Source organism: Cetorhinus maximus, chromosome 18, assembly GCF_964194155.1.
Source record: "Cetorhinus maximus chromosome 18, sCetMax3.hap1.1, whole genome shotgun sequence".
Lineage (NCBI taxonomy): Eukaryota > Metazoa > Chordata > Chondrichthyes > Lamniformes > Cetorhinidae > Cetorhinus > Cetorhinus maximus.
Genome location: NC_135896.1, coordinates 549,506 through 576,387, shown reverse-complemented (window position 1 = coordinate 576,387; position 26,882 = coordinate 549,506). Strand labels below are relative to the sequence as shown.

The following is a 26,882-nucleotide window of genomic DNA, read 5'->3' as shown; positions in this document are numbered from 1 at the left end:
CTCACCAAAGCTCCTTAGACAGCACCTTCCAAACCCACAACCACTACCATCTTGAAGGAACTAGGGCAGCAGATACATGGGAACACCATCACCTGGAAGTTCCCCTCCAAGTCACTCACCATCTTGACTTGGAAATATATCACCGTTCCTTCACTGTCGCTGGATCAAAATCCTGGAACTCCCTCCCTAACAGCACTGTGGGTGTACCTACACCACATGGACTGCAGTGGTTCAAGAACGTAGCTCATCATCATCTTCTCAAGGGCAATTAAGGATGGGCAATAAATTCTGGCCCAGCCACCACTGCCCACATCCCATTGTTATGATCCCAGTTGATGTTACTACTGGAGAAGCCAGATCCCAGGGTGGAACCTGGCTTGATAGATTCTAACTTTTATATTTTGTGTCAATATGTGTGGCTACTGAACAGAGTCACAGGAGTCAGCTGATGAACTTTTAGCAAAAGAATAAAACATGTATTAAACAAGAAAAGATGAACTATATTACAATACACCTTCACCCACACCTATTCCTTTACAGACATATACAGATTTGTAAGGATAACACAAGTTAGAAAAGCTATCTTACACCCTAATTTTCACAGTAGGTACACAGTCCATATAACCCAATAGGTGACCCGTGGTCACACACACCATGCTCTGAAATCAAGTGACAGATGCTCCCCAATCAGATGCTATGGATCTCTCCTCAACTCTCCACCACCCCGCCCCCTCCCCCCCCAAGAAGCTTGTCACACCGTGAGCCAACCAGTCTCACTGAACTCCATCTTTCACATAAGGGCTTCCAAACTCCACTTTTGAAGAACCCATGTTGGAATCTTCTCCCAAACTGACACTTTCTTTCGGACACCTTCCACAATGGTTCACCTCCAGGGTTTCAAACTCTCCTTCCGATGTTCCTCTCCCCTGGATCACCATGTGAATTTAAGCTTCCTTCTAAGCGCTTTCTCTCAAATGCTCAGCTGTGCCATCAGAACACTACTGTTTCACATGCCCATAATAGAGTTACAGACCTTCAGCTATCTCCTTGGATCGTCTGGCTCCTCACAAACCTATATTGCTTTAAATCTGCATCCTGGGGCTTCTCTCTTTAAGCTTGGAGCCTTTCTCTCTGCCCCTTACTTATAATTTCAATTAACAGGACCTTATCCTAATCGCCGTCCTTCCTTTGACTAAAAGGTCTTCTCGGGGCTTTCTTTTTTCCTTTAGGACCTGCTCCCTGCTTTCTGGGACCTTCTCCTTTAGTTTTTAGGGGAAATCTATTCTCTCTGCAGTTCCCTCTGCTGTACCCAGCCTCTCTGGAATCCTGGCTTCAACTGAACTAAAAAACTGCTGGACTGCTTTTCCCTATCTCTGTGTGGGCCTCCTGTTGCTAGGCAGCAGCACAGTTTTTCTAACTTCAAGAGTCGTAAAGCCTCATTACAAATTCAGGTACACAAACAAAGCTTAAACCTGCTGTCGCCACTCAAAAATGAAACTAGATCCCAGGTTTCACCTTTTTAACTCACAAATAGAAAAAATATAAATTAAACTTAAAGTTACAGCTTATTCCTAACACACACAAATACACATATATAATAAGATAGAAGCAAAATACTGCGGATGCTGGAAATCTGAAATAAAAATAGAAAATGCTGGAAAAACTCAGCCGATCAGGCAGCATCTGTGGAGAGAGAGAAACAGAGTTTTAACATTGAACATTTCGAGTCCATATGACTCTTCTTCAGACCTGCTGAGTTTTTCTAGCATTTTCTGTTATTATTTCAAAGATACATATAACTTATTAAACTATCTCTATTCCCTAACACCAAGAATGAATAATAAAAATATTGTGTGTGCTGAAAATGTTTGAATTATGCAACAGAAACATTTGCGCTGCTCAGGACACCATTCAAAAAATATGAAATGAACTGAACTTTAATGACATCCCATTGTAATCATCAGAAGGGGAAATGCTTCAAAAGGATGACTTCAAAAGAGAAATAAACAGGAACAGTCAGGAATTCACTTGCATTTCTAATCAATCCTCATAATGGTTGCTATGCTCTTGGACACCAACTGCAACAACCGTTACCATGGTTTCCCTGGTCTTGCATCTTGCTAGACCTTTGTAACACATTCATATCTTTTTACAGGGTTATTGGCTACACTCTGATCACATTGTTTTCCTATCAGATTGCTTGTTTTAACTGCCTTCTGATGAATTATCTTAATTGCACCGAACTTCATTTTTAAATATCACATATTGGTGAGCATGTATGATGAAAACTAGAGTGTAATTGAATATCACAAAGAGAATATTGCTTCAATGTACACAATGTTGTCTCGGTTATATCTATTATATATATTCTATCAAACAATGGAACAAATTCAAATATCCTTCACTCTAACGTTCATATGAGGTCAATTTTAAACTTAACCACTAAAGTCTCATCAGTATTGAAGAAATACTCATATCCATGCAGCAACACTGATGGCTGAACTCACTTCCGGCGCAATTAGGACATTTACATTTCAAGATAATGGGCAGAAATTTCCCCCTGTTTGGGAGGGTTGTGTGGGGGCGGGCGGGGGGCGGGGACGAGCCCGATTGGCACCCCCGATCGGGGCTGCACCCCCATTTTACATGGGCGGGCCAATTAAGGCGCTGAGTGCTCTCCATGCGGGCGGAGGTGGTGGGTTCCCTGAGTCGGGGGTACACTCTATCGTGCATGCGTGTGAAAGAGTGCAGAAATCTCCCTGAGGCACAGAGCTATCTCAGATAGGTTAAATTCGGAATGTAAGATTTTATTAAAGTTAGAAAAAATTATTTAGACATGTCCCCTCATGTGACAGCATCACATGAGCTGGGACATGTTCATCAAATGTTTGAAAATTCTTTATTTAATTAATAAACCCTTCATAAAACACTATCCCGCCCGTGGATGAGGTTTCATGAAAAATGTGAAGGCCGCCTGGGCTCTTCGCCTGCCCGACAACCTTAGGGTTGGACGGGCAGCTCAGGTTATTGCTTTAATTGATATTTAAATGGCCTTAAAAGGCCTTTGTTGTTCGGCGGGTGCGCAGCCGACTCAGCTGCGTATCTGCCGAACTGAAACTCTAAATGACGCGCGCTGACGTTAGGACGCACGCCCGATGTCACCATGCATCATCTTACGTGTCGGCGAGCGGGCCCCGCCCTGTTTGCTGACCCAAAAATTCTTCCCAATGTCACACGAGTGACACAGTTGCAGAGCGAGGTAGAGACCAAGAAATTATTCAAGGTGTCAGGCTGTTAACTCTGTTTTTCTCTCCACAGATGCTACCTGACCTGCTGAGTATTTCTAGCATTTTCTGTTTTTATTTTTGTTTTCCAGTTTTGGCACTATTTTGTTTTGGTGTTTGATTCAAATCTACCTGGTCAGGTCCCTTTTCAACTCATTGAAATTAGCTCTCCTCTAGTTGAATATTTTTACATTTGATTTTGCATTTATCTTTTAAGTCCAAATCATTTATGTACATCACAACAGCAAGGGCCCCAGCCCCGAGCCCTGCGAAACCCCACTGGAAACAGACTCCCTGTCACAGAAACATCCCTCTACCATCACCCACCTCTGGATTACTAGTCCAGTGATATTGCCACTACACTACCATTGGCACTCCCTCAGTTCAGGAATGCTTATCCATCTCTGATTTTCATCTTTTCACCATCAGTGCTATGCCTTCTGATTTGGTTTCCTTTTTCCTAAATGAATTTGTTTTCCACCATGGTTGATGAGGCCTTTGACTCTATTTCTCCTCTCACCCTTTCCCCTCCCCCCCAAGAACCATGATAGGATTCTTCATCTTCCACCCCAACAGTCTCCATATTCATCGGATCATCTTCCACCATTTCCATCACCTCCGGTGTGATGCCACCACCAAATGTATCTTCCTCTTCCCTCTCGGCATTCCAAGTGATTGTTTCCTCCCTGACACCCTGGTACGCTCCTCAGTCACTCCCAGCAATCCTCCCCTTATCCACAGCACTTTTCCATGCAAGCAGAGGAGATGCAACACCTGTCCTCTTACCTCCTCCCTTCTCACTGCCCAAGGCCCAAATACTCCTTTCAGGTGAAACAGTGATTTACTTGTATTTCTTTCAATTTACTGCAATGTATTCTGTACTCACAATGCAGCGTCCTCTATTTAGGGGACAGATTGGCTAATTGCTTTGTGGGACACCTCCATTCAGTGCATAAATGTGACCGAGTTTCTGGTCACTTGTCATTTTTATTCTACTCCCCATTTCCACTCTGATCTCTCTGTCCTCAGCCTTTTATACTGTTCCAATGAAACTTGAGGAATAGTACCTCACCTTTCATTTAGAAACTTGACAGCCTCCCAGACTCAATTCTGTGTTCAACAATTTCAGGTGATAACCTGTTCCCACAGTTTCCAGACAGCAGTTGTTGGTGATGACTCCGCTATTCCAATTCACACCTCCTTTAGACTCTTCTGTTGTTTCTTTACTCATCCAATTAACTTTTCCTTTTGCCTTGCACCATCAACACCTCAGTCAGTAATGGAGTGGGTTGATGAGGGTAAAGTGTTTAATATTATGTATGTGGAGTTTCAAAAGATGTTTGATAAACTATCATATACCAGGTTAAAGGGACACTGCCAGAATGGGTAAAAAGTTGGTTACAGGACAGAAAGCAGAGATTAGTGATAAATGGTTATTTTTCAGACTGGAGGGAGGTATACCCAGGGGTCAACATTAAAGCCACTGCTCAGTTTTCTATATATTAATAACCTGGACTAGGCTCCGCAGAGCATAATCTTAAAGTTTGCAGATGATACAAAACTTGGAAATATAGGAAACGGTGAGGATAAGACAGACTTCAGGAGGATATATATATATATAGACAGAATGGTGAAATGGGCAGACACATGGAAGATGAAATTTAATTTAATGAAATTTTGGCAGGAAGAACGAGGAGAAAAAATATAAAATAAAGGGAACAATTCTAAAGGGGGTGCAGGAGCAGAGAAACCTGGGTGTATAGGTTCTAAAGGGGGTGCAGGAACAGAGAAACCTGGGTGTATAGATTCTAAAGGGGGTGCAGGAGCAGAGAAACCTGGGTGTATAGATGCACAAATCATTGAAGATGGCAGCACAAGTTGCAAAGTCTGTTAGAAAGGAATATGGGATCTTGGGCTTTATTACCAGAGGAATAGAGTGCAGGGATAAGGAAGGTATGCTAATCTTTATAAAACACTGCTCCCAACCGGAGTACTGTGTCCAATTCTGAGCACCACACTTCAGGAAGGATGTCAGGGCTTTAGAGAGGGTGAAGAGATTTACTCGAATGGTAGCGGGGATGAGGAACTTTAGTTATATGGAGAAACTGGAGATGCTGGGATTGTCCTTAGTAGAGCAGAGAAGGTTAAGAGATTTAAAAGAGGCGTTCAAAATAATGAAGGGCTTAGAGAGAGTAAATGAGAAGAAACTGTTTCCAGTGGCAGGAGGATCAGTAACATGAGCGTACAGGTTTAAAATAAAAAGAAAAGACTTGCATTTATATAGCACTTCTCATGAGAAGCAGATATCTCAAAGCGCTTAACAGCCAATGAAGTACTTTTTGAAGTGTAGTCACTGTTGTAATGTAGAAAACGAGGCAGCCAATTTACACACAGTAAGCTCTCCCAAACAGCAATGTGATAATGACCAGGTCATTAAGTGTTGTTGTTAATTGAGGAATAAATATTGGCTAGGACACTGGGGAGAACTCCCCTGCTCTTCTCCAAAATAGTGACAGGGGATCTTTTACATCCACTCAAGCAGACAGATGGGACATCAGTTTAATGTTTCATCCAGAAGACAGCATCTCCAACAGTGCAGCACTCCCTCAGTACTGCACTGGAGTGTCAGCCTTGAATTTTGTGTTCAGTCCCTGGAGCGGGACTTCATATGGAATCCTATGATTCAGACATGAGCGTGGCAAAGGAACCAGAGGTGTGAGATGAGGAAACTTTTTTTATACAGGGAGTTGTTGTGATCTGGAATGTGCTGCCTGAAAGGGTGACAGAAGCAGATTGAATAGTAATCTTCAAAAGAGACTGATTTCAGGAGGAAAAGAAAATGCAGAGCTATGGGGAAAGAGCAGAGAGCGGGACTAATTAGTCACTCATTCCAAGAGCTGGCACGGATACGATGGACCAAATGGCCTCCTTCTGCGCTGTATGATTTTTATGATTCCGTAGATGTGCTGATCCTGTACTCCCTGATAAAAATGGCAATGCTACAGGTCAGATTCTGTAAAAAAATAGACAGGATAATGTTCCAGACGGAGACTGGGATGAACTGGTTGAATTGCGGATCAGCAAGTGATTGAAGCCATTGGCAGTGCGGAGGCTGCAGTTCGTGGTAACAGCCAGTTGGGGAGCAGCGTAACACAGGGCCCAGCAGCAAGGGCACAGATCGCAGGGCACGAGGACCTGAGCTGCAGTGTTCAAACCCAGACCGGATCCAGACAAGAAAGGACGCCAAGCACACCCCAGATCCAGGTACCACATCAAAAAATGATCCACAGCTTCAGCAGGGAGGGCAGTGAGAGAACCAGCATTGTCACCACCACCGATATTTATTCTTAGCTCTTTAGAAAGGCACAGTGCTTCACATCTGCTTATTTCAGCAAGGCTGCCTGTAAAAGGGCCAGATATGGCAGAGAGAGAGAGAGAGAGAGAGAGAACAATAGAAGCAGGCTGCTAGAATGCAGACTCACTGCAATCAGAAAGAAACACACACAAAGGCATCCTCATACAGAGAGATAGAGAGATGCAGAAAGAGACAGAGAGAGATAAAGAGAGGGAGATAGAAGAGACCGAGCGAGAAAGCCAGACATACAGAGAGAGAGAGAGAGATGAAAGAATCAGAGGGAGGAAGAGACAGAGATATACAGACAAAGAGAGAGCATCAGAGAGAGAGGGACATAGAGACAGAGACACAGAGAGACAGATACAAAGACAGGCAGAGAGAGAGATAGAGAGACAGGCAGAGAGAGAGAAAGAGAGAGAGAGATAGAGAGACAGGCAGAGAGAGAGAAAGAGAGAGAGAGATAGAGAGACAGGCAGAGAGAGAGATAGAGAGACAGGCAGAGAGAGAGAGAGATAGAGAGACAGGCAGAGAGAGAGAAAGAGAGAGAGAGATAGAGACACAGGCAGAGGGAGAGATAGAGAGACAGGCAGAGAGAGAGAGAGATAGAGAGACAGGCAGAAAGAGAGAGAGAGATAGGGGGCAGAGAGAGAGAGATAGGGGGCAGAGAGAGAGAGATAGGGGGCAGAGAGAGAGAGAGATAGGGGGCAGAGAGAGAGAGAGAGAGATAGGGGGCAGAGAGAGAGAGAGATAGGGGGCAGAGAGAGAGAGATAGGGGGCAGAGAGAGAGAGAGATAGGGGGCAGAGAGAGAGAGAGATAGGGGGCAGAGAGAGAGAGAGAGATAGGGGGCAGAGAGAGAGAGAGATAGGGGGCAGAGAGAGAGAGAGAGAGATAGGGGGCAGAGAGAGAGAGAGATAGGGGGCAGAGAGAGAGAGAGAGAGATAGGGGGCAGAGAGAGAGAGAGAGATAGGGGGCAGAGAGAGAGAGATAGGGGGCAGAGAGAGAGAGGGATAGGGGGCAGAGAGAGAGAGAGATAGGGGGCAGAGAGAGAGAGAGAGATAGGGGGCAGAGAGAGAGAGGGATAGGGGGCAGAGAGAGAGAGATAGGGGGCAGAGAGAGAGAGAGATAGGGGGCAGAGAGAGAGAGAGAGATAGGGGGCAGAGAGAGAGAGAGAGATAGGGGGCAGAGAGAGAAAGATAGGGGGCAGAGAGAGAGAGAGAGATAGGGGGCAGAGAGAGAAAGATAGGGGGCAGAGAGAGAGAGAGAGATAGGGGGCAGAGAGAGAGAGAGAGATAGGGGGCAGAGAGAGAGAGAGAGATAGGGGGCAGAGAGAGAGAGAGATAGGGGGCAGAGAGAGAGAGATAGGGCGCAGAGAGAGAGAGATAGGGGGCAGAGAGATCAGAGAATGACAAAGGCAGAAAGAGAAACAGACAGAAGACAGAAATTGATGGAAAGACAGAGAGAGACAGAGAAAAAAAGAGAGACAGACAGACACAGAGAGACAGACAGAATCACAGAGACAGGCAGAGAGAGAGACAGAGAGAGAGACAGAGAGAGAGACAGAGAGAGAGAGAAAACCGGTGACACAGACAGAGGTACAGAGAAAGAAGAAGACGCAGGGAGAGAAAGAGACCCAGAGAGAGACAGCAGGAAAGAGACGGATAAGGAGACGCACATACAGAGTCAGAGCAGGAATACGGTACAGGAAAAAGACATAAAAAACCAGGAATAGCAGGAATAATGATCAAAAGAGCAACATTAAGTGAGAAAAGAGACAATAGAGGGAGGGAACAAGGAGAAGAACAAAGGGAGTTATTGTATATCAGGGACTATTTATCACCATCGCTCGCTCAGGATTAAACATGCATAGGATTAACCACACTCACCGTTAACCACGCTCACCGTTAACCACGCTCACCGTTAACCACGCTCACCGTTAACCACTAACCACACTCACCGTTAACCACGCTCACCGTTAACCACGCTCACCGTTAACCACTGACCACGCTCACCGTTAACCACGCTCACCATTAACCACGCTCACCGTTAACCACGCTCACTACATGACCATAACCTCCAGCGACAGGGCACAGCCCTCTATCCCTGCCACCTTGTGCCTGGTGTCTCCCAAAGTGTCAATACTAGCTCGACACTATCCTCTATATCAGGCACAGTGTCAGTCTCTGAGCTGGTAGCTGGGAGTGGGAGAGCCAATGACAGAGTATGTTCAACATCATTATCCTTTGTGGCCTTTCTCCACTCCCTGGACAGGTTCCAGTTCTTGGGTATCTGGAGGGAAAAGGGGCAAGGGGGAGGTTGTGGTGAGGGGGAGAGGGAGAAGTGCATTCTTATATCATCAGCAGTTTCTCCATTTGAAGAGAGTGTTGGATGAGGAGGAAGTGGAATATGAGGAGGATGATTAAGGATGAGGGGATGAGGATACTGTCAGCTTCAATGATTTCAGCCCCACTGCTTCCATAATGAACAACACTGTGTCCACCATTGGGGTTAGGACAGACAGGTACATTAGTTGTGAGTCCTGATTGATTGAATGTATTGGTAGGTGAGTGATGGGGATGTGGTGAATTGAGCAGTGTGGAGGTTAGTGGTATAGTGGGTGAGATACGATATTTGAAGATGAATTTACTGACCATGACCACTTTGTAAGACCGTTAAATATTTCCATAATCTTACTGAATGGCGGAGCAGGCTCGAGGGGCCGAGTGGCCAACTCCTGCCCCTAGTTCATATGTTGGTGTCTAAAGGTGTGAATGGGAGAATCATAAACAATTGCCATCTAAAAGCAAAAACAAAAGGAAAGTGAGGATAAAACCAAAACCTGCAAAAAACGAAATGAAGTTGGGACAGAGATTACAGTCTGAAATGTTTAAACTCATTGTTGGGTCTGGAAGCCTAATTGACAGATCAGGTGTTGTTCCTCGAGTGAACATTGAGCTTCATTGGAATAATCGAGGAGGCCCAGGGACAGAGAGGTCAGTGTAGAAGCAGCTGGAGAATTAAAATGGCAGGGTCAGGGTCACACTTTCAAACTGAATGATGGTGTTTCTCAAAGCAGTACTCAGTCTGCATTTGGTCTCCCCAGTGTAGAGGAGACTGCATCATAAGTAGAAAATACATTTGACCAAATTCAAAGTACAAATAAATCACTGTTTCACGTAGAAGTAGTATTTGGGGCCTTGGACAGTGAGATGGGAGGAGGTAAAAGAGCAGGTGTTGTTGCATCTTCTGCGTTTGCATGGAAAGGTGCTGTGGGGAGGGGATATCGGGGGTGACTGAAGAGCGGACGGAAGTGTTCCAGAGGGAACAGTCCCTTCAGAATGCTGAAAGTAGAGGGGAGGGGAAGATGTGTTTGGTGGTGGCATCTCGCTGGAGGTGGTGAAGGATGATTCATCGAATATGGAGGTTCACCTTCCACTCCACCAGCCTCCAATCCAGGCTGCAGGTGTCTGGCTGCATTAGGCAGGAAGGAAGGGCCTGTAGGCTTGCCTGGAGCACTGGCCCTGGTGGGTGTCCACCTCCAGCAGATGAACCTCTCCCCCACATTGCTTTGGGAAACTGGAAACCAACTGGAAAATCCCAGAGCCAATAGCAAAGCTCTTAATGAGCCTAAATGGCTGCCTTCCTCATAGGGACAGGCAGCTGTGCCAGTGCCAGGACCCCGAACCCGTTTCCTGTAAAATGGTCAGCGCCAGGAACAGTGGCCGGAAACCAGCATCCTGACTGGCACTGGTATTCTCGGGCTCCGTCACCTCCATACCTGACTTTGACAGGGCCCAGAAATCCTTTCCCTGGACAGGTTTATTACAGACTGTAATTGTGTAAAATGTTACAGTAAGTGTCTGAAAAATATAAAGCTCTGGTCTGCTGAGAATTGCAGAGTAATCCTTGGTACAACCGTGACTGCACTAATTGGCTCATGTTTACTTTTCTACTCCAGGAAAAGCTAGGAAAAGGCATTGGTTTTCTCGAGGTCAGGTGGCTCTGTGCACTTGGAAAGTCGGAATAGAGATTTAATATTACTCAGGATGATTTTTTCACATGTGATTATTTGGCAGCAATTAATACTTTTTTAACATTACTGGATGACTTATACAGCCTCTGTCCTGTGGAAAGTGGTTTACCTTTGGTTTTATTGCCTACTAGTGAAATACAGGTGCTAGCAAATTCCTGGCTTTGTCCCAATCAGCTGCTGTCACTTTACATACGAACATACGAATTTGGAGCAGGAGCAGGTCACTCAGCCCCTCGAGCCTGCTCCGCCATTCAATAAGATTCTGGCTGATCTGATTTTAACCTTAACCCCACATTCCTGCCTACACCTGATAACCTTTCACCCCCTTGTTAATCAAGAATCTATCTAGCTCTGTCTTAAAGATATTCAAAGGCTCTGCTTCCACCGCCTTTTGAAGAAGAGAGTTCCAAAAACCCATGACCCTCAGAGAGAAAAAAATCCTCAGCTCTGTTTTAAATGAGTGACTCCTTATTTTTAAACAGTGACCCCTAGTTCTAGATTCTCCCACAAGAGGAAACATCCTCTCCACATCCACCCTGTCAAGATCCCTCAGGATCTTATATGTTGTAATCAGGTCACCTCTTACTCTTTTAAACTCCAGCAGATACAAGCCTAGCCTGTCCAACTTTTCCTCATAAGACAACGCCCCCCATTCCAGGTATGACTAAACCCTCCCTGAACTGCTTCCAACCCATTTACATCCTTCCTTAAATAAGGAGACCAGTACTGTACACTATACTCCAGATATGGTCTCGCCGATGCCCTCCATAACTGAAGCATAACCTCCCTACTTTTGTCTTCAATTCCCATCACAATATTCTTTAGCTTTGCTCATTATTTGCTGCACCTGCACACAAATCTTTTGCAATTCATGCACTAGGGCACCCAGATCCCTCTGCATCTCAGATCTACAATCTCTCACCATTTAGATAATAAGCTTCTTGTTTATTTTACCAGCCAAAATGGACAATTTCACATTTTCCCACACTATACTCCATTTACCAGATCTTTGCCCACTCACTGATCTATATCACTTTGTTGCCTCCTTATGTCCCTTTCACATCTTACTTTCCTATGTCTTTCTGCCATCAAAAAATTTAGCAACCATACTTTCAGTCCCTTCATCCAAGTCATTTATATAAATTGTAAAAGGTTGAGGCCCCAGCACTGATCCCTGTGACACACTGTTCATTACATCTCACCAACCAGAAAATGACCTGTTTAGAAACATAGAAACTAGGAGCAGGAGTAGGTCATTCGGCCCTTCGAGCCTGCTCCACCATTCAATATGATCCTGATTGATCCTCTATCTCAACACCGTACTCCTGCTCTCTCCTCATACCCCTTGATGTCTTTAGAGTCCAGAAATCTATTTCCTTCTTAAATATATTCAGTGTCTTGGCCTCCACAGCCTCTGTGGTAGAGAATTCCACAGGTTCACCACCCTCTGAGTGAAGACGTTTCTCCTCATCTCAGTCCTAAATGGCCTACCCTGTATCCTGAGACTGCAACCCCTTGTTCTAGACTCCCACAGCCAGAGGAAACATCATCCCTGCATCCAGTCTGTCCATCCCTGCCTGAATTTTATACGTTTCAATGAGATCTCCTCTCATTCTTCTAAACTCCAGTGAATACAGGTCTCGTCAACCTTATCTCTCCTTATACGACAATCTTGCCATCCCGGGAATGTCTGGTGAACCTTCGCTGCACTCCCTCCACAGCAAGTATATCCTTTCTTAAGTAAGGAGACCAAAACTGTACACAATACTCCAGCACATAAAATGCTGGAAAAACTCTGCAGGTCTCATATCATCAATGGAGAGAAAGACAGAGTTAACGTTTCGAGTCTGTATGACTCTTCTTCAGAGTTCTTCAGAGTTCTGAAGAAGAGTCATACAGACTGGAATCGTTAACTCTGTCTTTCTCTCCATTGATGATATGAGACCTGCAGAGTTTTTCCAGCATTTTTGTTTTTTTTCAGATTTCCAGCATCTGCAGCATTTTGCTTTTATATTACACAATACTCCAGGTGTGGTCTCACCAAGGCCCTGTACAGCTGCAGTAAGACATCCTTGCTCCTGTACTCAAATCCTCTCACAATGAAGGGCAGCATAACATTTGCCTTCCTAACTGCTTGCTGTACCTGCATGCTTGCTTTCAGTGATTGGTGTACAAGGACACCCCAGTTCCTTTGTACATCAATATTTCCCAATCTATCATTAAATAATACTCTGCCATTCTGTTTTTCTTACTGAAGTGGATAACTTTACACTTATCCACATTATACTGCATCTGCCATGTATTTGCCCACTCACTCAACCTGTCCAAATCGCCTTGAAGCCTCTTAACATCCTCCTCACCGCTCACATTCCTAGTTTCGTGTGATCAGCGAACTTGGAAATATTACATTTGGTTCCTTCACCCAAATCATTGATATATATTATGAATAGCTGGGGCCCAAGCACTGTTCCCTGCGGTACCCCACTAGTTACTGCCTGCCACTCCAAAAAAGACCCATTTATTCCTAATCTCTGTTTCTTGACTGCTAACCAATCCATGCCAATATATTACCCCCAATCCCATGAGCTTTAATTTTACACACTAACCTCTTATGTGGGACTTTATCAAAAGCTTTCTGAAAATCCAAATACACCACATCCACTGGATCCCCCTTATCTATTCTGCTGGTTACATCCTCAAAAAACTCCAGTAGGTTTGTTAAATGTGATTTCACTTTCATAAATCCATGTTGACTTTGTCTAATCCCGTTGATATTTTCTAAGTGCCCTGTTATCACATCCTTTATAATAGATTCTAGCACTTTCCCTACTACTGATGTTACTAACCAATCTGTAATTCGTTGTTTTCTCCCTCCTTTTTCTTAAATAGTGGGATTACATTTGGCATCCTCCAATCTGCCAGGACTGTTCCAGAATCGGCAGATTTTTCGAAGATGACAACCAACACATCCACTATTTCCACGGCCACCTCCTTTGGTATCCTGGGATGTAGATTATCAGGTCCTGGGATTTAACAGCTTTCAGTCCCATTAATTTCTCCAGCACTATTGTTTTACTAATACTAATTTCTTTCAATTCCTCCTTCTCACTAGACTCTTGGTTCCCTTGTATTTCTGGGAAGTTATTTGTGTCTTCCTCAGTGAAGACAGAACTAAAGTAGTTGTTTAATTGCTCTGCAATTTCCTTGTTCTCTATTATAAATTCTCCCATTTCAGACTGTAAGGGACCTACATTTGTCTTCACTAATCTTTTTCTTTTTACATACTTACAGAAGCTTTTACAGTCTGTTTTTATGTTCCTTGCAAGTTTACTCTCATACTCTATTTTTCCCTTCAATCGATCTCTTGGTCCTCCTTTGCTGAATTCTAAACTGCTCCCAATCCTCAGGCTTGCTATTTTTACTAGCAACTTTATATGACTCCTCTTTGGACATAATACTATTCTTAATTTCTTTTGTTAGCCCTGGTTGGGCTGCTTTTCCTGTTGTGTTTTTGCACCAGAAAGGAATATATAACTGTTACAATGCATACATTCCTTCCTTAAATGTTAGCCATTTGCTATCGACCATCACGTCTCTTAATGAAGTTCCCCAATCTATCTTAGCCAACTCACACCTCATATCTTTGTAGTTTCCTTTGTTAAGATTTAGGACCTTAGTTTCAGATCAGGTTACTTCACTTTCCATCATAATGAAGAATTCTATCACGTTATGGTCACTGCTCCCTAAAGGACACTGCACAACAGGATTATTAATTAAATCCTTCTCATTGCACAATACCAAATCGAGGATAGCCTGTTACCTAGTTGGTTCTTCGACATACTGGTCTAAAAAACCATCTCGTAAACACTCCAGGAATTCATCCACCACAGTATTATTGTTAATTTGGTTTGCCCAGTCTATAAATATATTACAGTCAACTATGGTTACTGTAGCGCCCTTGTTACATGCATCTTTAATTTCCTCTTTAATGCTGTCCCCTATCTTACCACTACTGTTTGGAGGCCTAAAGACAACTCCCACTAATGTTTTCCATCCCTTGTTGCTTCTTAGCTCCACCCAGACTGATTCTACATCTAGATTTCCTGAGCCAATATCCTCTCTCACTATCGCACTGATTCCATCCCTAACTAACAATGTCACACCACCTCCTTTCCCTTTTTGCCTGTCCGTCCTAAATATCGAGTACCCTTGGATATTCAGTTCCCAGCCTTGATCACCCTGCAGCCATGTCTCCGTAATAGCAAACATATCGTACCCGTTTACATCTATTTGCACTGTTAATTTGTCTACCTTATTGTGAATGCTCCATGCATTCAGATACAGTGCCTTTAGACTTGTCTTTTTTAACATTTTTTACACATTTTTTTGTACTATGGCCCTATTTGCTGCTAGCCTTGTTTCCTCTGCCTTCTCTTGTGTCTCCCGCTCAGGTTCCCACCCCTCTGCTGCTCTAGTTTAAACCCTTCCCTGCAGTACAAGTGAGGATATTGGTCCCGGTCCTGCTGGGGAGTGACCCGTCCAGCTTGTACAGGCCCTATCTTCCCCAAAATTGGTCCCAATGCCTCAAGAATCTAAATCCCTCCCTCCTACACCATCTCTCCAGCCACACATTCATCTGGCCTATTCTCCTATTCCTGATCTCACTAGCACATGGCACTGGGAGTAACCCCTAGATTACTACCTTTGAGGTCCTGCTTTTTAATTTATTTGCTAAATCCCTATATTCTGCTTTCAGGACCTCATCCCTCTTTTTACCTATGTCGTTGGTACCGATATGGACCATGACCTCTGACTGTTCACCCTCCCCCTTCAGAATGTCCTGCAGCTGCTCAGTGACATCCTTGACCCTGGCACCAGGGAGGGCAACACACCATCCTGGTATCACGTCTGTGGCCGCAAAAACATCTATTTGTTTCCCTTACGATAGAACCCCCTATCACTATTGCTTTCCCACTCTTCTCCCACCCCTCCCACCCCTGTGTAGCTGAGCCAGTCGTGGTGCCTGGGACTTGACTCTTGCTGCATTCCCCTGAGAAATCATCTCCCCAGCAGTATCCAAAATGGAAAATCTGTTAGAGAGGGAGATGGACCCAGGGGACCCCTGCACTACCTGCCTGGTGCTTTTACTCTGCCTGGCAGTCACCCATTCCCTTTCTGCCTGTGCACAGTTTCACCACCTCACTATACGAAGATCTCATCCTTGCAGATGCTCCACAGTGACTCCAGCCCCAGCTCCAGCTCTGAAATGCAGATTTCGAGTAGCTGCAGCTGGAGACACTTCCTGCACACATGGTCGCCCTGAACACTGGAAATGTCCCTGACTTCCCACATTGCACAGGAGGAGCATTCCACTTGGCCGAGCTACCCTGCCATGACTTACTGTTAAATTACTCCCTTTACTTTTACTTCCTCTAGTTTAGAGAATATCAAGGACAGAAGAAATACTCACCAGGTCCTACTTACCAAGGCCACTGCTCTTCTTACTGAGGAAAGGTAGAAAGATAAAAAAATGAAAGGATCACCTCCTTCCCTCTTCACCTAACTCACTCTCTCACCAAACTCCAACTGAAGCACTCTGGTGCAGACAAAAGCAGCACTGTAGATGGCTTGCTTTCTGCTGTCTGAATCTAGCTTCTGGAAACTTGTTTAAGCCAGTTAACTAATTAACTAGCTGCAGCTGCAGGTAGAGCCTGTACAACCCCTGTTTTAAATCTGGACTAAAACTCACCTTCTCCCAACCCAAAGAGCAACTTTTAGTTAGTTGCTAAATTAAATTAAATTATGCCTACTCTCTGTTTCCTGTTAGCTAGCCAATCTTCTATCCATGCCAAAATGTTACCCTCTACACTAAGAGCTTTAATTGTTCACAATAACTCTTAATGTGGCACCTTATCAAATGCCTTCCAGAAATCTAAATACAATACATCCAGTTCCCCTTCATCCACAGCCTGTTACTTTTTCAAAGAACTCCAATAAATTAGTTAAACATGATTTTCCTCTCACAAAACCATATTGACTCTGTCTCTGACTCTGCCTGATTACTTTGAATTTTTCTCAGTACCCTGCTATAGTACTGTTAATAATAACTTCTAACATTTTCCCTTTCACAGATGTTAATCTAACTGGCCTGTAGTTTCCTGCTTTCTGTCTCCCTCCCTTTTTGAATAAGGGAGTCACATTTGCTATTTTCCAATTGAATGGAACCTTCCCCGAATCTAGGGAATTTTGGAAAATTAAAGCCAATGCATTAATTATCTCCCTAGCCATTTCTTTTAAGACCCTAGGATGAGGTCCATCAGGACCCGGGGACTTGTCAGTCCTGTAGTACCCTTTGCTCAGTACCACTTCCCTGGTGATTGTAATTTTCTTCAGTTCCTCTGTCCCTTCCATTTCCTGATTTACAGCTATTTCTGGGATGTTACTTGCATCCTCTATAGTGGAGACCGATGCAAAATACCTGTTCAATTATCTGCCATCTCCTTATTTTCCATTATTAATTTGCCAGGCTCACTTTCTATAGGACTAACACTCACTTTGTTAATTTTCTACATTGTCATATTGATGCCAGTGTTGTAGTTTTACTGGAACAGCTTGGCTCAGGGCATGGTAAGTTCTGGAGCACAAGTCTTCAGTACTATTGCTGGGAAGTTGTCAGGGTCCATAGCCTTTGCGGTATCCAGTGCCTTCAGCAGTTGCTTGAGTAGACTGAATCGAGTTGGTATCTGTGATGCTGGGGACCTCCAGTGGAGACCAAGATTGATCATCAACTTGACACCTCTGACTGAAAATGGTTGCAAATGCTTCAGCCTTTGTTTTTGCACTGATGTGCTGGGATCACTATCATTGAGGATGGGGATAATTGTGGATCTTCTTCCTCCAGTTAAGTTGTTTCATTGTCCACCACCATTTAGGACTGGATGTAACAGGACTGCAGAGCTTAGATCTGATCCGTTGGTTGGGGGATCACTTAACTGCATCTATTGCATGCTGACTTTGCTGTTTGGCACACAAGTAGTCCTGTGTTGTGTTTCACCATGTTGACACCTCATTTTAGGTATAGAGTCATAGAGTTATACAGCACAGAAACAGGCCCTTCGGCCCATCGTGTCCGTGCCAGCCATCAAGCACCAATCTATTCTAATCCCATTTTCCAGCACTTGGCCCATAGCCCTGTATGCTATGGCATTTCAAGTGCTCATCTAAATACTTCTTAAGTCTCTACCACCCCCTCAGGCTGTGTGTTCCAGATTCCAACCACCCTCTGGGTGTAAACATTTTTCCTCAAATCCCCTCTAAACCTCTTGATCCTCATCTTAAATCTATGCCCCCTGGTTATTGACACCTGTGTTAAAGGGAAAAGTTTCTTCCTATCTACCCTATCTATGCCCCTCATAATTTTGTATACCTCTATCAGGTTCCCCCTCAGTCTTCTCTGCTCTAGGGAAAACAACCCTAGCCTATCCAGTCTCTCTTCATAGCCGAAACTCTCCAGCCCAGGCAACATCCTGGTGAATCTCCTCTGCACCCTCTCCAGTTCAATCACGTCCTTTCTATAATGTGGTGAGCAGGATTGCACACAGTACTCCAGCTGTGGCCTAACTAGTATTTTATACAGTTCCAACATAACCTCCCTGCTCTTATATTCTATGCCTCGACTAATAAAGGCAAGTGTCCCATGTGCCTTCTTAACCACCTTATCTACCTGCACTGCTGCCTTCAGGGATCTACGGACATGTACACCAAGGTCCCTCTGATCCTCTGTACTTTCTAGGGTCCTACCATTCATTCCCTTGCTGTGTTCGTCCTCCCAAAATGCATCACCTCACATTTGTCAGGATTAAATTCCATTTGCTACTACTCTGCCCGTCTATATCATCCTGTAATTTAAGGCTTTTCTCTTCACTGTTTATGACACCACCAATTTTCGTGTCATCTGCGAACTTACTGATCATACCTCCTATATTCACGTCTAAATCATTAATGTACACTACAAACAGCAAAGGACCCAGCACCAATCCCTGTGGTACACCACTCGACACAGGCTTCCAATCACAAAAACAACTTCGTCCATTACCCTCTGCCTCCTGCCACTCAGCCAATTTTGGATCCAATTTGTCAAATTGCCTTGGATCCCATGGGCTCTTACCTTCTTGACCATTCTCCCATGCGGGACTTTGTCAAAAACCTTACTGAAGTCCATGTAGACTACATCAACTGCACTACCCTCGTCCCTACTACCCTTATCCCTACTACCTTCTTCAATAATGGTATCACATTCGTTGTCTTCTAGTCCTTTGGCACCTCTCCTGTGGCCAGAGCGGATTTGAAAATTAGTGTCAGAGCCCCTGCAATCTCCTCCCTTGCCTCACACAGCAGCCTGGGATACATCTCATCTGGGCCTGGGGATTTATCCACTTTTAAGCCCGCTAAAATCGCTAATACCCCCTCCCTTTCAAAGCTAATTTGTTCAGGTATATCACAGTCCCCCTCCCTGATTTCTACACCTACATTGTCCTTCTCCATCGTGAACACAGATGAAAAGTAATCGTTTAAAACCTCACCTACGTTCTCTGGCTCCACACAGATTGCCACTTTGGTCCCTTATGGGCCGTACTCTTTCCCTGGTTATCCTCTTGCCCTTAATATATTTATAAAATGCCTTGGGATTTTCCTTTATCTTGCCAGCCAGTGGTTTTTCATGCCCCATCTTTACTCTCCTAATTACTTTTTTAAGTAACACCCTACACTTTCAATACTCCCCTAGGGCATCTGCTATTTTCAGCCCCCTGTATCTGCCATAAGTCTCCTTTTTTTCCCTTATCCAATCCTCTAGATCCCTTAACATCCAGGGTTTCCTGGACTTGTTGGTCCCACCCTTCACCTTTATGGGAACATGTTGGCCCTGAACTCTCGCCATTTCCTTTCTGAATGACTTCTACTGCTCTGATGTAGACTTTCCTACATGTAACTGCTCCCAGTCCACTTTGGCCAAATAAAAGCAAAATACTGCAATGCTGGAAATCTGAAACAAAAACAGAAAATGCTGGAAAAACTCAGCAGGTCTAACAGCGTCTGTGGGGGGGGGTGGGAAACAGAGTTAACGTTTCGAGTCCTTATGACTCCTTGTCAGAGTCTTTCCAGCATTTTCTGTTTTTGTTCCACTTTGGCCTGATCCTGTCTTATCACATTGAAATCGGTCTTCCCCTAATTCAGGACCTTTATTTCTGGTTCATCTTTGTCCTTTTCCATAACTATCTTTAATTTTACGGAGTTATGGTCACTATCCCCAAAATGCTCCCCCACTGACACTTCTACCACTTGCCTGGCTTCATTCCCTAAGATTAGAAACATAGACATAGAAACTAGGAGCAGGAGTAGGCCATTCGGCCCTTCGAGCCTGCTCCGCCATTCATTATGATCATGGCTGATCATCCAACTCAATAGCCTGCTCCCGCTTTCTCCCCATATCCTTTGATCCCTTTCGCCCCAAGAGCTATACCTAACTCCTTCTTGAAAACATACAATGTTTTGGCCTCAACTACTTTCTGTGGTAACGAATTCCACAGGCTCACCACCCTCTGGGTGAAGAAGTTTCTCCTCATTTCAGTCCTAAATGGTCTACCCCATATCCTCAGGCTGTGACCCCTGGCTCTGGAACTCCCCCACCATCGGGAACATCCTTCCTGCATCTACCCTGTCTAGTCCTGTTAGAATTTTATAGGTTTCTATGAGATCCCACCTTATTCTTCTGAACTCCAGGGAATATAATCCTAATCGACTCAATCTCTCCTCATGTCAGTCCCGTCATCCCAGGAATCAGTCGGGTAAACCTTCGCTGCACTCCCTCTATAGCAATTACATCCTTCCTCAGATAAGGAGACCAAAAACTGCACACAATATTCCAGGTGTGGTCTCACCAAGGCCCTGAACAATTGCAGCAAGACATCCCTGTTCCTGTACTCGAATCCTCTGGCTATGAAGGCCAACATGCCATTTGCCTTCTTTACCGCCTGCTGCACCTGCATGCTTACCTTCAGCGACTGGTGTACAAGGACACCCAGGTCTTGTTGCACATTCCCCTCTCTCAATTTATAGCCATTCAGATAATAATCTGCCTTCCTGTTTTTGCTACCAAAATGGATAACCTCACATTTATCCACATTATACTGCATCTGCCATGCGTTGGCCCACTCACTCAGCTTGTCCAGGTGTAGTACCGCCCCATCTCTTGTAGGACTTTCTAGGTGCCAGCTCAAAAATCTCTCCTGGATGCACTTTAAGAATTTTGCCCCCTCTAAGCCTTTCACATTAAGACTATCCCAGTTAATATTGGGGAAGTTGAAATCCCCTTCTATTATTACCCTATTATTTTAACACTTCTCTGAGATTTGCCTACATATCTGCTCCTCTATTTCCTCCTGACTGTTTGGAGGCCTATAGTACACTCCCAGCAAAGTGACTGCCTCCTTTTTGTTTTTAAGTTCTACCCATGTGGCCTCATTTGAGGAACCTTCTAAGATACCATCCCTCCTTAATACCACCCCACCTCCCCACCCCCTGTCACGCCTAAAGATTCTATACCCTGGAATATTGAGCTGCCAGTCCTGCCCTTCCCCCAACCATGTCTCTGTGATAGCAATAATATCATATTCCCATGTGTTAATCAACGCCCCTCAATTTATCTGCTTTATGTGTAAGACTCTTTGCGTTAAAATGGATGCAGTCCAGTCTTGCGTTATTTCCTTGTGCCTTACCAGGTCTGCATTTGCTCTGCCTTCCAGATTGACTTAGTTTCTCTTCTATATTTGGCTGTGCATCACCCCCTATTGTACCTCCACTCTGTTTCCCACCCCCCTGCCAAATTAATTTAACCCCCCTCGCCCGTCCCACACCCCCAACAGCCCTAACAAGCCTCTCTGTAAGGATGTTGGTCCTGTTCCAGTTCAGGTGTAGCCTGTCCAACTTATACAGGCCCCACCTTCACCAGAAATAGACCCAGTGATCCAAGAAACTAAAGCTCTCCCTTCTGCACCATCTCTTCAGCCACACATTCATCCTGTCTATCCCTCTATTCCTATACTCACTAGCACATGGCACAGGGAATAATCCAGAGATTACAACCTTAGAGGTCCTGCTTTTTAATTAGTTACCTAGCTCCCTAAATTCTTGTTGCAGGACCTCATCTCTCTTTCTAGCTATGTCGTTGGTACCAATGTGAACCTCGATCTGTGACTATTTGCCCTCACCCTTCAGAATGCCCTGCAGCCACTCTGTGACACCCTTGACTCTGGCACCAAGGAGGCAACACACCATCCTGGAGTCACGTCTACAGCCGCAGAAGCGCCTGCCTACTCACCTCACTAACGAATCCCCTACCACTATTGCCCTTCCATACTTCCTCCTGCACTGAGCAGCTGGACTACCCACAATGCAGTGAGCTTGTCTCTGGCTGCACTCTCGAGAGGAACCTTCACCCTCACCGTTTTCCAGCAGAGAAAAACGGTTCTTGAGTGAGATACACTCTGGGGCTTCCCTGGCTATCTGCCTGCCTCCCTTCTTCTGGCTGGAGGTCACCCATTCCCTCTCTGACTGCCCTTCCTTTAGCTGCGGAGTGACCACATCTATCCACGTAACCCTCAGCCTCGCAGATGCTCCGCTGTATCTCCAGCTGACGCTGACGCTCTGAAACCCATTGTTCAAGCTGGTCAAGCCGGTGGCACTTCCTGCACATGTGCTCATCCAGACTGCAAGGAGTGTCTAAGAATCCCCACGTCCTGCAGGCTGCACAACACACGGGACTGAGCTCCCTCGCCAGACATTTTGTTTGTTTAAGTAAAAGACTATATCCTTAAATTTAAGCCGTTATCTTCTGTAATGTCACCTTAAAGTGGGGAAAATACAATTTACCCACTACCCACCAATCAGCTCTCTCCCTTGTCCTGACGTCACTCCTTTGGTATTCTAGCACTGCTGAGTATGCCGGGTGCTGCTCCTGGCATGCCCTCTTGCACTCTTCACTGAGCCAGAGTTGATCCCTGGCTTGATGGTAATGGTAGAGTGAGGGACATGCTCATGAGGTTACAGACTGTGTTCAATTACAATTCTCCTGCTGCTGATGGCCCACAGGGCCTCATGGATGCCCAGTTGCTAGATCAGTTCAAAATCTATCCCATTTAGCACGGTGGTCATGCCACACAGCATGACACAGCATATCCTCAATGTGAAGGTCTCTACAAGGACTTTGTGGTGGTCACTTCTACCAATACTGTCATGGACAGACTTCCTGAATGTGACTGAGACAGTGATATTAATCAAGGTGTTCAAAAATGATCAAAGGATTTGATAGCGTAAATGAAGAGAAACTATTTCCAATGGTGGGTCTATGCAGAATAGCTGGGTCATTCAGAGGTGATGTCAGAAAGCACTGCCTCACAAAATGCAAATCTGAAATTTACCCCCAAAAAGCAGTTGAGACTGAGAGTCAATGGAGCTTTCAACACTGATATAGATAACTTTTTATTAGGCAGGGCTATTACAGTGTTACAGAACCAAGGTGGATAAATTGAGTTAAATAGAAACATACACAATTTACAGCACACAAAGAGGACAGGTAGATTGGTGAGGATGAAGTCAAGTAGTTTTTCCCTCTTGATTCCCTCACCACCTGGTGCAAACCCAGTCTAGCAGCTATGTCCTTTAGGACTAGGCCAGCTCGGTCAGTAGTGGTGCTACTGAGTCATTCTTGGTGATGGACGTTGAAGTCCCCCATCCAGAGTACATTCTGCGGCCTTTCCACCCTCAGTGCTTCTTCCAGTTGGTGTTCAACTTGGAGGAGCACTGATTCATCAGCTGAGGGGGAGGGGGGGAGGCTAGGGTGGGTGGTGGGTGGTAGGTGGTAATCAGCAAGAGGTTCCCTTGCCCATGTTTGACCTGATTCCATGAAACTTCATAGGGTCTGGAGTTAATGTTAAGGGCTTCCAGAGCAACTCTGTCTCGACTGTATGCCACTGTGCTGCCACCTCTGGTAGGTCTGTCCTCTCGGTGCGACAAGACATACCCAAGAATAGTAATGGTGATGTTTGGGGCATTGTAAGGTATGATTTGTGAGTATGGCTATGTTGTTTGACAAGGCTGTGGGTCAGCTCTCCCGGTTTTGGCACAAGCCCCCAATGTTAGTAAAAAGGACTTTGCGGGGTCATCAGGCCTGGTGGTCATTTCCGATGCCTAGGTCAATGCTGGGTGGTCTGTCTGCTTTCATTACTTCTAACTTTCCTGTAGTGATTTGGTACAACTGAGTGGCTTGCTAGGTCATTTCAAAGAACATTTAAGAGTCAACCACATTGACTCTTTTACCTTACATCTGAGCAGGAAGTCCTTATTGTATTTACCCACCTTTTCCCACATTCCTCCATCCAGAAATCCAATTTAACACTGACATCGTTTCTGCCTCAGTTACCATGAGTGAATCCCACAGCCTAAAAATCTTTGACATTTAACGTTGCGTCTATGGTCCCTTATTCTAAGCCCTCAACAACTTGAAAGTCTGTTTCTATCTGTCACATTCTTTTCCAATATTAAAGACTTCCAGATATCAGCCTATAAACTGCATTGTTTTAATTTTTAAACCAATGTCCTGTCCCTTCACTTATCAGGAAGATTTGCTGTGATTCACTGTGTCTGTTTCCTTTTACAGATAGGAATGGTCCAGGATGCTGAAGCTGAGGATCTTAAATACTGTAGCTCCCTCGTACTTTCTTGGAGTCTCCATCACCACCATGATCCTTCAGAGTTTTGTTTTCATTCCCACTATTTTTGCTGATGACTTCAGAAGGCCATGGTCATACTGTGGCTGCCATTTCACTTTCTTTCTCTATATCTCAGTTAATGTTTTGGGGAACTACTTCTTGATCCTGTGGGACCCATCAGAGAGCCTACAGACCAGCGGACCCTTCCCCGATGGGAACGAACCCCTACAACCAGGCAGCCACTTCTGCAAGTTGTGCAGCAAAGTTATCCTGAGGCGGGATCACCATTGCTTCTTTACAGCAAACTGTATCGGGAACAGGAACATGCGTTACTTTCTGATGTTTGGATGGTACACCTCTATTGTCTGTCTCTATTCCTTAGTGGTAGGTGTAGCATACCTAAGCGTGGAATACCATCTCTCCTTTGAGAATCCTCTCACCTTTCTCACTCTCCTTCCCCTCTCCTTCTTTCACTTCTTCTTCAGTATGATCCCATCATTTCAGTTGTTCCTCGTCCTGATGCTGTACATCTGGTTAGGGATTGGGCTCACCTGTGCTGGGTTCTGCTGCCAACAGATTCTCTTGGTAGCTCGAGGTCGTACCTGGTATCATCTGAAGAAAGGGATGCCTGCAGTACGCTGCACTCCGTGGGGGGTCAATCTTCAGGATGTGTTCGGGAAGCGTTGGTTGCTGGGATTCTTCTTCCCGATTCCAACGGTACATGTGGATCCAAAGGACAAATAGAATTGAACTCCCTGGTATCCGCATGCTTTCCAAACCCACTGCCCTGAATTCCCCAGCATAGCCATGCTCCCCAAACCAGTTGTATTATAACCTTGGGTTATCCTGCAATCGGATGGGGTACAATCACATTGACCCAAATACACTGAGCTTCAACACAACTGATCAATCCATGCAGGATGAGTAGTAAGTCACTCCATTTGTACAGAGACAAGATTATCCTCCTTAGAAATGTCACCTTTAATGCTGTATTGCACTTTTTAAATACATATTGATTTCCCCTATTGAAGGCCACCAGGGATGGGCAATAAATGCTGCCCAGCCAGCGAAGCCCACATCCCGTGAATGAATAAAAAAAAGACTTTCATCTTAACTGTTTACAATTTGTTATGGACTGAGGAAGTTAAAATCCAGTGACACTGAGGAATGCATCAGGCAATCCCAGGATATACCCAGGGTGAAAGCTATGTTTAGCTGGGGTGGCAATGTGTCAAAACCAGTGTACAAAAGTCCCAAGGGCTGTTGTTAATGGGAACTTATTTCAATTCAGAATGGTGCGTCAGGATGTGACTGAGCTCCATGATGCACCTGCTGCTCACCTGCTGTGACAAGACAGGTGAGGTTTGGGAAAGTGTTACTGTATGATAGGCTGGGATTGGGACTCAGCAGATCATTGACACTTTCTACATTTCACTTCCTGTCTGTGATTGAGATGGTGATACTAATCGAGGTGTTTAAAAATGATCAAAGGATTTGATAGCGTAAATGAAGAGAAACTACTTCCAATGGTGGGTCTATGCAGAATAGCTGGGTCATTCAGAGGTGATGTCAGAAAGCACTGCCTCACAAAATGCAAATCTGAAATTTACCCCCAAAAAGCAGTTGAGACTGAGAGTCAATGGAGCTTTCAACACTGATATAGATAACTTTTTATTAGGCAGGGCTATTACAGTGTTACAGAACCAAGGTGGATAAATTGAGTTACATAGAAACATTCACAATTTACAGCACATAAGGAGGCCATTCAGCCCATTGTCTCTGTACTAGCCGAATGAACCATCCAGCCTAATTCATAGAAACATAGAAACTAGGAGCAGGAGTAGGCCATTCGGCCCTTCGAGCCTGCTCCGCCATTCATTATGATCATGGCTGATCCTCTATCTCAACACCGTACTCCCGCTTTCTCCTCATACCCCTTGATGCCTTTAGAGTCCAGAAATGTATCTATTTCCTTCTTAAATATATTCAGTGACTTGGCCTCCACAGCCTCTGTGGTAGAGAATTCCACAGGTTCACCACCCTCTGAGTGAAGAAGTTTCTCCTCATCTCAGTCCTAAATGGCCTACCGCGTATCCTGAGACTGTGACCCCTTGTTCTAGACCCCCCACAATGGAGTTCAATGTGAAGAAGTGTGAGGTGATGCATTCGGGGAGGACAAACAAGGCCACTTTCCAGCCCTCAGTCCATAGCCCTGTAAGTCACCGTACTACAAGTTAATTTCCATGTATTATTTAAATGCAATGAGAGTTTACTGCTAATAAAATAGGTTCTTCCTATCTACTCTATCTAGGTCCCTCATTACTTTATAAACCTCAATGAAATCTCTCCTCAGCCTCCTCTGTTCCAAAGACAACAGCCCCAGCCTATCCAATCTTTCCTCATCGCTAAAATTCTGCAACCCAGGTATATCTTCATTAATCTTCTC

At 44.8% G+C, this 26,882-nt stretch overlaps 1 protein-coding gene across 1 annotated transcript; it reads left to right on the top strand.

Annotated features, from left to right (window-relative positions):
• Positions 1-6,465: 6,465 nt before the first annotated feature.
• Positions 6,466-25,180, top strand: zdhhc22 (zDHHC palmitoyltransferase 22). The gene is made up of 2 exons (XM_078563388.1): positions 6,466-6,548; positions 24,385-25,180. Exon 2 carries the CDS (start codon positions 24,401-24,403, stop codon positions 25,178-25,180), a length of 780 nt encoding a protein of 259 aa, XP_078419514.1. The 5' UTR covers positions 6,466-6,548; positions 24,385-24,400.
• The last annotated feature ends 1,702 nt before the right edge of the window (positions 25,181-26,882 follow it).